Here is a 12,762-nt window from a genome sequence, read left to right on the forward strand (position 1 = left end):
GACTACCCCAAATCCATCTCTCCTTCTTCAGATAGTGGCACGTTAATTTCATCTCTCTCTCTCTCAAAGTCCATGTGGTTTGGAAAGCACTAATCATCTCCCATACACATTCCCCCAGAGTGGAGTTTTTAATTCAAGTCTGGCCAGTTGGAATGCAGGATGCACATCCAGGCCCAATGGATAGAATTAGTGCCAAGCCAATGAGTTTCAGTTTCAGAACTTTACATTGAAAATATTAGGAAAAAGAGGTGCCTGGCTGGCTCAGTCGGTAGAGCATATGACTCTGGATCTTGGGGTCATGAGTTCAAGCCCCATGTTGGGCATAGAGCTTACTTTAAAAAAAAATAAACAGAACATTATAAAACATAAGACATCAACTGAAAGTAGTAGGAAAAAGACAGTGCCTCACCACTGGTGTTGCTAAGAGCACTGGGAAATGGGGGCAGAGGCCATGTGGAATGGAAGACCATTCTGTGAGGCCAACCTAAAGAGCGGTAGGGCAAAGAAGTGGAAGGGAGGGAGAGGGAGAGACTAAGTCCAGATGACATTCTTGGACTCACTGGATCCCATCAGGCCTGAAGTTACCCCTACCTTTGAACTTTTCTGTTACAAGCAATAGTAGACTTGTTCATTTCCTTAAGCCAGGTTGAGCTGGGTTTCTTTATTTTTTTTTAAGATTTTTATTTATCTATTTGAGAGAATGAGCAGGGAGGAAGGGCAGAGGGAGAGAGAGAAGCAGACTCCCTGCTGAGCAGGGACCCTGACATGAGGCTTGATCCCAGGATCCCAGGAGCCTGACCCAAGCCGAAGGCAGACACTCAACTGACTGAGCCACCCAGGTGCCCCGAGCTAGGTTTCTTTAATTTTCAATCCGAAACAATCTTGACCAATACAGATACTAATTAAAAATGGAAAAGTTGAAAGGTTGAAACATATATTTAAACTAATTTTTTAAAGTTTTTTTTAATTTTATTTACTTTTGAGAGAGAGAGAGAGAGAGAGAGAGAGAGAATGACAGAATGAGAGGGGGGAGGGGCAGAGGGAGAAGCAGACTCCCCACTGAGCAGGGAGCCCGATGCGGGACTCGATCCCAGGACTCCAGGATCATGACCTGAGCCGAAGGCAGTCGCCCAACCAACTGAGCCACCCAGGCGCCCCTAAACTAATTTTTAAAAAGTCTTCACTGGCCTCATTATTAAACTTTTTGGAGTACAGACTGATATGGACTCAAACTGTCCCAAGAAGAGTATGGACATTTTTTTTTTAAAGATTTTATTTATTTATTTGAGAGAGAGAATGAGATAGAGAGAGAGAGCATGAGAGGGGCAAGGGTCAGAGGGAGAAACAGACTCCCTGCTGAGCAGGGAGCCCGATGCGGGACTCGATCCCAGGACTCCAGGGTCATGACCTGAGCCGAAGGCAGTTGCTTAACCAACTGAGCCACGCAGGCGCCCCGAGTATGGACATTTTTAATCCACATAGAGTTACCTCTGTAGGAAAGGGAAAAACAGAATGGAAGAATGGTAGAGAGATAAAGGCAAAGACTTCAGGCACAGGTCCTTAGGCCCAAGTAACAAGGGTTGAGTTTCTTGCCTTTAAACACATCAGGTATCCAAGAATCATTACCTGTTTCTTTTCTTTTTTTTTTTTTTAAGATTTTATTTATTTATTTGACAGAGAAAGACACAGCGAGAGAGGGAACACAAGCAGGGGCAGTGGGAGAGGGAGAAACAGGCCTCCTGCCAAGCAGGGAGCCCGATGTGGGGCTCAATCCAGGACCCTGGGACCATGACCTGAGCCGAAGGCAGACGCCTAACGACTGAGTCACCCAGGCGCCCCATTACCTGTTTCTTAATATGGATTTTCAGAACGTTCTGACAACTCTTCACACACAAAAAGTGTTTATTATCATTATTTGTTTGGATCATTGCTATCACCCAGCTCTACCTTCTCTTAAGGTATTATAGTAGCATATGCACAGAATAGTGCTGGAGCAGGGGAATGAGATTTAGGAGGAGAAGAGTTTCTGTTTAAATTTTTCACTCTGTGTGTATATTAACTTCAAATAATACTTTTTTATTTTTTTTAAGATTTTATTTATTTAGGGGCGCCTGGGTGGCTCAGTTGGTTGGGCGACTACCTTCGGCTCAGGTCATGATCCCGGAGTCCTGGGATTGAGTCCCGCATCGGGCTCCCGGCTCCTCCCTCTGACCCTCCCCCCTCTCATGCTCTATCTCATTCTCTCTCAAATAAATAAATAAAATCTTTATTAAAAACAAGATTTTACTTATTAGAGAGCAAGAGCATGTAGGAGTGGGGAGGAGGGGCAGAGGGAGAGAATGAAGCAGACTCCCCACTGAGCAGGGAGCCCCATGTGGGGCTTGATCCAGGATCCCAGGATCATGACCTGAGTCAAAGGCAGACACTTAACCGACTGAGCCACCCAGCACCCCTTTTTCTATGTTTTTATAATGGATGCCCTGCTATTCATTTTTGTAAATTTCCCTTAAAAACGTCACATTTAAGATAACTAAATTATTAAACACAGGCACACTAATGTCACGGGCTGAATTGTGTCCCCCATGAATTCATATGTCAGAGTTCCAACCCCCAGTACCTCAGAATGTGACCTTGGAGACAGGGTCTTTTCAGATCAAGTTAAAATGAAATCATTAGTGACCCCTAATCCAACATGACTGTGTCCTTATAGAAGGGGAATTTGGAGACATGTAGGGATGGGGGGAATGCCATGCGGAGATGAAGACAGAGGTCAGGGTGATGCTTCTACAAACCAAGGAACGCCTGAGTTTGTCAGCATACCACCAGAAACTAGGGGAGAGTCATGGAACAGACTCTTCCCGACAGCCCTCCAAGGGAGCCAGCCCTGCCAATACTAGAACGTGAGGCTATTACGTTTTTGTTGTTTAAGCCACTCAGTTTGTGTGCTGTATTACAGCAGCCCTGGCAAACTAATCCAACTATTATGTACACCTCTCTGAAAGAAAATGATGTCTAGTCACCCCTTCAAATTCACAAATTAAAGGTCTATCCAAAAAAAACAAAATAAAAGCCCACACAGAAAAAAATTTAAAAATCACATTGTAAATTTAGAGTTTGATCTGTGCTCTTAAACCACCTTTAAGCTGACTTTTCAAACAAACACCCTTACTGGCCAATATATACATTCTCCATTTGCTTTTTTAAGAAAATGATAACCTTTAATTCCCAATCAACTGAAGAACTAGTTTATAATACCTTTACTTAAAAGGAGATACGGGAGGGACGCCTGGGTGGCTTTTTCAGTTAAGCAGTTAAGCACCTGACTCTTGATCTCAGCTCAGGTCTACATCTCAGGGTCGTGAGTTCAAGCCCCCCGTTGGGCTCCAACGCTGGCTAAAGAGCCTACTTAAAAAAAATGGGGGGGTGCCTGGGTGGCTCAGTCAGTTAAGCGTCTCCCTTTGGCTCAGGTCATGATCCCAGGGTCCAGGGGGTCTGCTTCTCCCTCGCCCTCTGCCCCTCCTCCCTTCTTGTGTGCTCTCTCTCTCAAATAAATAAATAAAATCTTTTTTTAAAAAGGATGTGGGATGGATAGAAGACACACCCATTTAACAGATGAGTAAAAAGACTCAAGCAAAGAAGCCATTGGCTCTATTTCATCTGATACCAAATTTTATGCTATAGACATCATTTTTTGTGTATTCCTTCCATGCTCAGTAACAAGGAGCTTGACCACAGAATCCTCTCTTGAAATGCTACTTGGTAGACAAGTTTTGGCTTCCTCTGAGAACACCGAGAAAAGAATGGAGTTAGAGAAGAAAGTGTTAATAGCCCAAATTACAGCAATTCCCTAAGATGCAATTTTATAACTTTATTTTAGTCACTGCTAAATGGCTACCATTTCCAACTCCTACATCTCCATATGCTTTATATTCATTCTCTCATTTAATCCTAACAATAAGCCTCTGAGGTAAAGAGTATTGTTTTACTGTCACTTGCTTGAGTTCTAAATGTATTACATATATTGTATATATATTACACGTTAATGTATGCATATGTACATATACAGAGGGGAAATTTTATATATGTGTGTGTATCCATCCATCCATACTTACATATATATTTATATGCATATATAAATACACACACAGACATATAAAAGAATACATATGTGTGTTTATATATTACACGTATTCACAGAAGAATAGATTGGATTTAGTAGATCGCGGTGGCCACCAGCTGAGGAACTTTAGGATACACATGCCCCATTTGATAGAACCTTACAAGAACTGATGCTAACATGAAATATTTAACAATAGCAGAAGCCTGGAGCAAATATGAATGCAAAAATAACACTGGAGTAAGGAAAGTAATCTTAGCACTGGTGTGATTTCACCCACATGATGTAACCATCTTAGGAAAGTGGGGATCATTAAGCAAACATTCCAGAAACATGTCACATGATTCCAAGATTCCAAGCTTCAAAATAGATTATTGTAAATTATGTAACTATTTGCAGTGATTAACTGTTCATATTCACCAATCTATCCATCCTTGGCTTAAAACCATTTAGTGACTTCCCATTAGAGTTGGAATAAAAGTCTGAGCCCTTACAATGCCTTTCGTGTCAGTCTGGGTCTAGGAAAACAGAATTTAAAGTAGGAAATTCATATAAGAGGTGGTGGGAACACTAAGGTAACTTTACTGCAGGAAGTAGCTCCCACCTTGATGGAGCAGAGCTAGAAGAATCAGAAGGGGAGCCTGTAAGAACCTGGAGACTGAATCAAATGCCACTGTGAGAAGCAGCATGTCATTACTTAGGTGACCATGATGAGAACGGCAAGTAAACAGTCATGAGTAAGTCCCTTTTCCCTCCCCCTGCCTTCCAGATTCCCCAGATTCTCTCCTGGTGACAAAACCTAACCCTAGCTGACAAAAGAGCAATATGGTTTGCAGCCCCAATATTGTGGAACGGAAGAGAGAAAACTGGATTTGGAACTGAGAGGCCAGCCCAGCCTTCAAGGGCCGATGTGATCTAGCACCTGCCTACGTGTCCAGCCTGATCCACTCCATTCTCCCCCCATGTGCTCAATTCCAATCACACTGCGTGTCTTTTTCTTTCCCAAGCACACTAAGCTCATTCCCGCCTCCAGGCATTCACACATGCGAGTCCCTCTACCTAAAAGTACCTTTTCCCTTGGGTCCTATTTATTTAGGGTATAACTTAAAGCCACCAACCAGAGGATTTCTCTGACTTCATCAGATCTACAGAAGCAACCCTCTCCCCACTCATGTTCTGTAAAATTCCCCCATTTTCATCTTACTCGTCGCATTAATCACTATTTAAGATTATCTTTTTTTTTTCCTAAGATTTTATTTTTAAGTAATCTCCACACTCAACATGGGGCTCAAACTCACAAGTCCGAGATCAAGAGTTGCATACTCCAGGGGCACCTTGGTGGCTCAGTTGGTTGAATGTCTGCCTTAAGCTCAGGTCCTGATCTCAGGGTCCTGGGATCGAGCCCCACATCGGGCTCCCTGCTCAGCGAGGAGTCTGCATCTCTCTCTCTCCCTCTGCCCCTGCTCCTATGCTCTCTCTCTTGCTCACTCTCTCTCTCTCAAATAAATAAAAAAAACTAAAAAAAAAAAAAAAGGCACATTCCACCAACCAAGCCAGCCAGGTGTCCTTAAGATTATCTTTTTTTTTTTTTTTTTAAGATTTATTTATTTATTTATTTGACAGAGAGAGACACAGCAAGAGAGGGAACACAAGCAGGGGGAGTGGGAGAGGGAGAAGCAGGCTTCCCGCTGAGCAGGGAGCCCGATGTGGGCCTCCATCCCAGGACCCTGGGATCAGGACCTGAGCCGAAGGCAGACGCTTAACGACTGAGCCACTCAGGCTCCCCTAAGATTATCTTTTTAAAATGTGGTTTCTTGGGGCACCTGGGCACCACATCGGGCTCCCTGCTCCGCAGGAAGCCTGCTTCTCCCTCTCCCACTCCCCCTGCTTGTGTTCCCTCTCTCGCTGTCTCTCTGTCAAATAAATAAATAAAATCTTTAAAAAATAATCAAAAAATAAAATGTGGTTTCTTGTTTGTTTCTTCCCTAAAAAATATGGGGAAGGATCTGTGTCTTATTCATCACTGTATCTTTGGGGTACCAAACGGTGCCAGGTATACAGTTTACTAAGTGTAGAATAAATGCATTAAAAAATTATTATTTATTTTAAAGATTTTATTTCTTTATTTGACACAGAGAGAGAGCACAAGCAGAGAGAGCAGCAGGCAGAGGGAGAGGAAGAAGCAGGCTCCCCGCCGAGCAGGGAGCCCAACGTGGGACTCGATCCCAGGACCCTGGGATCATGAGTGGAACCAAAGGCAGAAGCTTAACCAACTCAGCCACCCAGGCATCCCTGACTCTTGGTTTCTGCTTAGGTCGTGATCTCAGGGTCCTGAGGTGGAGCCCTGCCTCGAGCCCCTCGCTCAGCAGGAGTCTGTTTGAGATTCTTCACTCCCCCACTCCTCCCCCCATCTCAAATAAATAAATAAAATCTTTTAGAAAAAAAGTGTCTCTCTCTACTTTTCCCAGTGCTTTCACATACATCACCTTATTTAGCTTTCATTCATTTTTCGCTGCAATGGTAGGGTCCTTGGGCAATGGCGAGGACGCCAAAATCATCTCGGGGACCAGAGAGACAGTGGATGAGTGATCTCTGCCTACATCTCCAGGAGGGGCCCCCAGAGAAGAGCTGTAACTGGACACCTTCCCCGTGTTCAAAGCAAAGATTATCGAAGACATATGTGTTTCTCTGGGGTCTTACTCGTAGGGTCCCCAGAGTGAGGCACAGGGCGGGGTTGTTTCCCTGAGATTAAGGTAGCCATCTAGTGGACTCAGAGTCTCAAGACAGATCCAGGCCCTGCAATTAAACTGCTGGGTGATCTTGGGCAGCAAGTAAGTTACCTGGTCCTCCTGGTCGCCTCTCTTTCTCCATCTGGGAAATGGGTAGGTAACATGGGCTAGGATTTCTGAGGTTCCGGAAGGTTCATCCTCTGACCCATTCAGTTGGTGGCTGCGCCAGCTAGTTTTGAATACTGGAAGAAGACTCAGTAAACCTTTCAAACTTAGGAATGAATGAAATAAACTGCTGTCGGAGTCAAGGGGCTGGAGACGCCAAATTGTGGGGGAGAACTAGGGTTTGCCGGTCATAAGGGGAGATCAAGGGGTCAGAGGTCGGGTTCCTGTCAAACCCGAGAAGAACCGGAAGTCCCAGACCCGGTCCACTCTGAGCCCGGGCCTCCCAGCCGCGTGACTAAAGCTCCCGAGGCGGAGCTTCAGCACCGGGAGAGGGCGGAGCTTGGGGCCTCCCAATGGCATCGCGGGTGTCCTCCCACCTCAGCCAATCAGCGCAGGGAGACGGTAAAATTTAAACCCCCTCCCACCTCCTCCGCCGGGACCTGTCCCTAAAGCGCTTGTAGAAAGTGCGGCCGCTTGCCCCGCCCCAGCCAAGGAGGCGGGAATAAGGGCGGGCTTTCCCCCCCCTCCTGTGTTCGCCTATCACAGCGGGCAGCCTGGGGAGAGGCGGGCAACTGCGCCAATCAGGGCAGCAGCCGTAGCTCCGCGGAGCAGTTGGCTACAGTTGTTGCAACTTTTTTCGAAAGCTGCGTTTCCCGGGAGATCCTAGGCGGTGACAGAACCGGGCCATGGCTAGAGGTATTTGCCCAGGTGGTCAGCGCCGGGGCGGCTGGGGTGGGGGGTCGCGCTGAGCGGGGCCCCAGGGTGGCGGGAGCGGCAGCGGGGAGGCGCTCTGCTGAGCTGTCTGCTCGGATGGAGCGCGGAGACGGGGCTGGGGGGGTTGTTGCGGAACCTTCTCCGACCTACCCCTCTGCCAAGTCTCCAGAAGTCCCTCCCACTCCCATGCCTCGGTTTCCCGTTTCTAAAGTGTGAGCACCCGCTGGCCTGCTTCTCCAGGGACAACAGATCCATATGTCAAAGCTCTTAAGAGACTAAAGCGCAGGGCCCCTCCAGGGAATGGTTGTTAGTGATACGAGGAGGGGGGAGGGCAAGGCTTCGCCCACTTCGGGGCTCTCTCTCGCTGGGAAAGGAGGTGACTCCGAGGCCAGGGCGCAGATGGGTAACCTCCATCGTGGGGAGCGCGTCGGCGTGGACACCGCAGCAGGCGCCTTCTCTCTCCATGCCCTGAGTCACCTCATTTTGGGGGTGAGATGCGTCCCATGGCACCACCCGGGGCGAGCCTTCATCCTGCAGCTGGTCAGGACTCCTGCCCATGGGAGATGGCTTGGGTGGGATTGTCCAGCCGCGGGAGGCGATGTTCCTGCCTTAAGTCCTTCTTTGCACACTTAGTTTGCTGTCAGCGCAGTAAGACCCACGTTATGCGGCAAAGTGATCTCCAACCACTGGTCATTTCCAGCCGCTGTGTCTCCTCCATGCAAAAACTTGAGCGTGACGGTTGAGTAGAATTATTATTTAAGAAAAATGAGTTGAGGTTTGACATTTTTCTCAAAATCCCAAGACAGTACAAGTTAGTAGGAATTTGCCTTAATGCAGTACGCTCCCTATAAAAATTATAATGAATAAAATAAGGATTCATTCAGCAAATATTTATTGGGCACCTTTGTTTTCAGGCCCTGCACCCAGTTGCATCCTTTATTATGCCAGAGTCCTTTTAGGGTCTTTTGGGACAACCCAGATTCTGATTAAGAAAGTGAACTTCAAGTTAACAGGCTTCATAACCCAATCCACAGAGAAAGCTAAGACGATTTTTTTTTTCTTCAGAAGTGTTAAGCATCTAAAAGTATATTTAGAAGTATCTGACAAATCATAATAAATCTATGCTTCCCTGATTCATTTTTCCCATTAGAGCAAAATCATTCAAGCTAACTGTTTCAACAGTAGTGCCTTAAAAAAAAGAAAAAGATGGCTTGCTTTAATTAATCTATAGGGAAAACAAAACTAAGCAATTTGCCACTGAAATATTTAAATAGTTAATATAGGCAAATAATAATTACCATTGAGGACCAGGCATTTTAGTATCTCAGTTAATCTTTACAAATTGTTATTCCCATTTTGCAGAAGTGGAAGCTTGAAGTCCAAAGTCACTGTCTAGACTCTAGCCATGCTGTGCCTTTGCTTCTTACACTCTATCTCCCTTAGCCAAAGTGAAGACAAGTGTTCCCAGCTCCTACCATGGCAGGCTTACAAATCACCTTTGTAATTTATTGGTTAGTAATTCTCCCTGTCTCGCCTGACCCCCAAACTAGTAGTTTTTTCTTTCTTTTTTTTTCTTTTCTTTTCTTTCTTTCTTTCTTTCTTTCTTTCTTTCTTTCTTTCTTTCTTTCTTTCTTTCTTTCTGTAGTTACTTATTTCTTAAGGCTTCATTACTCTTGTAGATTATTAAATTGGGCATTTGGTAGTGTAAATATCAAATCATTTAGAATACTTCGAATGAAGAGTCAGGCTTTTTCTTCTAGAAAAGCTGTCTTTGTTGCAAACTTGTAGTTCACTTTGAGAACCCTGCTGGGTCAACAAACAAAATGTTCAGATACCAGGCAACTCCTCTGTGGTTTTGAAGTTTTACAATCATGTAAATATTTTCAACCTTAAGTATATTAGTTTGAGGAGGATTAGTCCATCTGCTTTTCTCCATTTCTGTTGCCAGGGCCAGATGGCCTCCTAATTGGTCTCCCTCTTTCCACTTTTACCATTTACAATTTATTATCCCCCAGCAGCTAGAGTGGTCCCCAAGAACACAGATTTTTTTTTCGCGTGACCTTCACTCCTCCTCCTTCCCCCAACTGTTCTTAGGATCAAATCCTCAATCCTCACCATGGCCTATAGGGCCTCAATGTGCTCCATCTGTCTTTATGTACACTGTTGTGTCCTTAGCAAGGGCCTGCAACAAAGTAGGTATTCAATAAATGTGGAATGAATGAATTGCTATTTTTGTGTCTGAGTTCAAGGGAAGCAATATACATTCTTTATGGTAGAGTACTCTCATAAGGCAGCACTGGGTTGAGATCTCAGCTCTATTAACCACTTTAGTCGTGTAATCCTGAGTCAAGTGCTTCATCTTCCCTGAGCCTCAATTTCTACATTTTTTTTTTTAAGATTTTATTTATTTGACAGAGACACAGCGAGAGAGGGAACACAGGCAGAGGGAGTGGGAGAGAGAGAAGCAGGCTTCCCGCCAAGCAGGGAGCCCAATGCGGGGCTCGATCCCAGGACCCTGGGATCATGACCTGAGCCAAAGGCAGACATTTAACGACTGAGCCACCCAGGCGCCCCTCAATTTCTACATTTGTGAAATAGGAATAGTACCTTCTCCTAAAGGGTTGGAAAGGTTAAATTAAATAATGCATTATTAATAGGGCCCAGCACATAAACATTGAATAAATGTTAGCTATTAGTATCATTCCTGTTGAATTCTATTTCTATGAGATCCTGGACAACATTAAGAGTTTTTATTTCTGCTGTTGGGTATATACACACACACATAAACGACCTCCTGTCCAGAGACAGGAAAGACTGTGTTGAAGGTTACATCAAATGATTTTTTTTGTTTTGTTTTGTTTTAAAGATTTATTTATTTATTTGAGAGAGCGAGAATGAGAGAGAGAGAGTACACGAGAGGGGCGAGGGCCAGAGGGAGAAGCAGGCTCCTCGCTGAGCAGGGAGCCAGATGCGGGACTCGATCCCGGGGCTCCGGGATCATGACCTGAGCCGAAGGCAGTTGCTTAACCAACTGAGCCACCCGGGCGCCCACATCAAATGATTTGTATTAGATCTTCTAGTACCAGAGCTGCAGAGTTGAGGAATGGGTGCTAGACTTGGATCTTAATGTAGGTACCCCCTGCATTTGAGGGCCGAAATAGACAAAGCTGTGGCCCTGAGCATGTGTGTGGGTGGGGTTGGGGGTGGGGGTGGGAGGATGTTGAAATAGCACGTGAAGTAGAAAAGGTGACCCGAGTGGCTGCTTTCTGTTCTCAAACCACGGTTCCCATGATAGTTTGGTGACAAACTGCAAAATTCTCTGCCCTGGAGCGTTAGCACTCTATTTCAGAAGGCTTGACCTGCATGTCAGAGTGTCCTTTTAGAATCCTCTTTCACTCTCTGCATAGTCTCTTGGGTATTCAAGTAAGTGGAGGACCCCATCCTACTGGAGTTAGTGTTGGGGTGGGGGCCGCCGGGGGGAGGGGACAGATGTAGGAAGGAGGGTGCTCCCCAGCCCTGTCCAGGATGCTAAAGCATGAACTGATTTGGGGGATGTTGTCCTGAGCCTATTCCTGCCATTTAATCCTGTTTTGTCTTATCCCTTCTTAAGGGGAGGCAGCTACTTCAAGGGACAGCCATTTGTTTCTCTGTGGATGTTGGAAGGCGCCCTGGGTGGGTTAAGGAACTCAAGGTTCTTGGTTCTTACCCACAAGGATGCTGAAGCCTAGTCCAGGGAAGTGACATGGCCGTGGTCACAAAGCACCTCTGGGGCAGATGCAGGGAGAGAAACCCAAGGCTTGCCTCCCAGGCCATGACCCAAGCAGTAGGAGCTAGGTGCCCTGAGGTATCTTGTTTGCATCTATGACTTAGCACAAATACGTGACTCTTGGCTGTGGGCCCTCAAACCCTAATGGCTTCAGCACAGTGGTGCAGGGCAGTGAGTTCTGCCAACACAAGACACCCCACTGGCTGGAAACCCTGCCTTCCTAGGACATTTTCTCATGTTGGTGGACAGGAGAACCAGGTGACTTGCTAAACGTTTCTGCAACAGCCTCTGTCCCTCCCATCTTGAATTTCCTCATCTGTCCCTGGGAGTGCAGACTCGGGGGTCATTTGGCCTGGAAATTCATTTTCAGTTGTGAGAATTTGGCCAAGCCTCCTCACTTCTCTGACCCTCAGTTTCCGCATCCGTGGAAAGGATAGAATAATGGTGTGTACCTTCACAGGGCTGTTGTGAGGTTTGGATGAGATGGTGTATGCACGGGAAGCACCCCACCAACTTGCCATTAAAACCACTGGCTCTATCTCCCCAGGGCCTGAGCGGGTCAGGTGCAGACCGCCTGGGTTTGACACTTTGCAGACCCCGTCGCTTTCTAGTTTTGTGGCCTTAGGCAAGCCGCTGCACCTCTCTTGAGCCCCAGGATCCTCACTTTTAACGGGTTTGCCACAGGACCTGGCCCCCTCTCCCCCCGGAGGGGGACTTGCGGGAGGATTAAATGCCCATAAAACGCTCAGGGAGCACAAGCTCGGGCACAGAGGAAGACTCTCGCCTGTGGCGCTCACCGCTGCTGACTGCGCCTGGCACCGACGGGTCTCCCAAAATATCCGCGGAGCCAGCCAGAGCAGGAGCCTGGCCGGCGAGAGCCCGGGCTGTCATTATCATGTTTCCCACCCCTTCCTCCCCGAGTGGCTGAGGACGCACGAGAGGGGGCGCGCCCGAGTCGGGATTCGTCGCGGCCGCGCGGCCCGCCCTCCCTCCTCCCCTCCTCCCTCCCTCCTCCCCTCCTCCCTCCCTCCTCCCCTCCTCCCTCCGGAGGAGCCTCGCAGCGCCGCCCCTGCCAGCCCCCTCCCCGGGCCGGGAGCCGGACGGTGGGCGGTGGCGGCGGCGGCGAGCGGGCGGGCCGCGCAGGACGCGCCGCCAGCGCCTCCCCTCCCAGAGTCCTCGCTCCCGGGCCGGCCGGGGCTGCCGCGGCGCGCTGGTGCCGGGCCCTGCCTCGCAGGCCATGGGGGAAGGGGGCGCCGTGGGGCGCCGCCGGC

The 12,762-nt window shown here is 47.3% G+C and overlaps 1 protein-coding gene and 1 non-coding gene across 2 annotated transcripts in view; both read left to right on the plus strand.

Annotated features, from left to right (window-relative positions):
* Positions 1–250: 250 nt before the first annotated feature.
* On the plus strand, positions 251–323 carry TRNAQ-CUG (transfer RNA glutamine (anticodon CUG)). Its single transcript has one exon. It is a non-coding gene; the product is annotated as a tRNA-Gln (tRNA).
* Positions 324–7,682: 7,359 nt separating this feature from the next.
* Positions 7,683–12,762, plus strand: part of KMT5A (lysine methyltransferase 5A) — a 19,425-nt gene continuing 14,345 nt past the window's right edge. Inside the window, exon 1 of the mRNA XM_025889620.2 lies at positions 7,683–7,707. Within this exon, the coding sequence (XP_025745405.1) occupies positions 7,698–7,707 (10 nt within the window). The 5' untranslated portion in view covers positions 7,683–7,697. The remainder of the gene's footprint in view (positions 7,708–12,762) is intronic.

Source organism: Callorhinus ursinus, unplaced genomic scaffold, assembly GCF_003265705.2.
Source record: "Callorhinus ursinus isolate GAN/ISIS: 27379988/994484 unplaced genomic scaffold, GSC_fseal_2.0 scaffold41, whole genome shotgun sequence".
NCBI classification, from domain to species: Eukaryota; Metazoa; Chordata; class Mammalia; order Carnivora; family Otariidae; genus Callorhinus; species Callorhinus ursinus.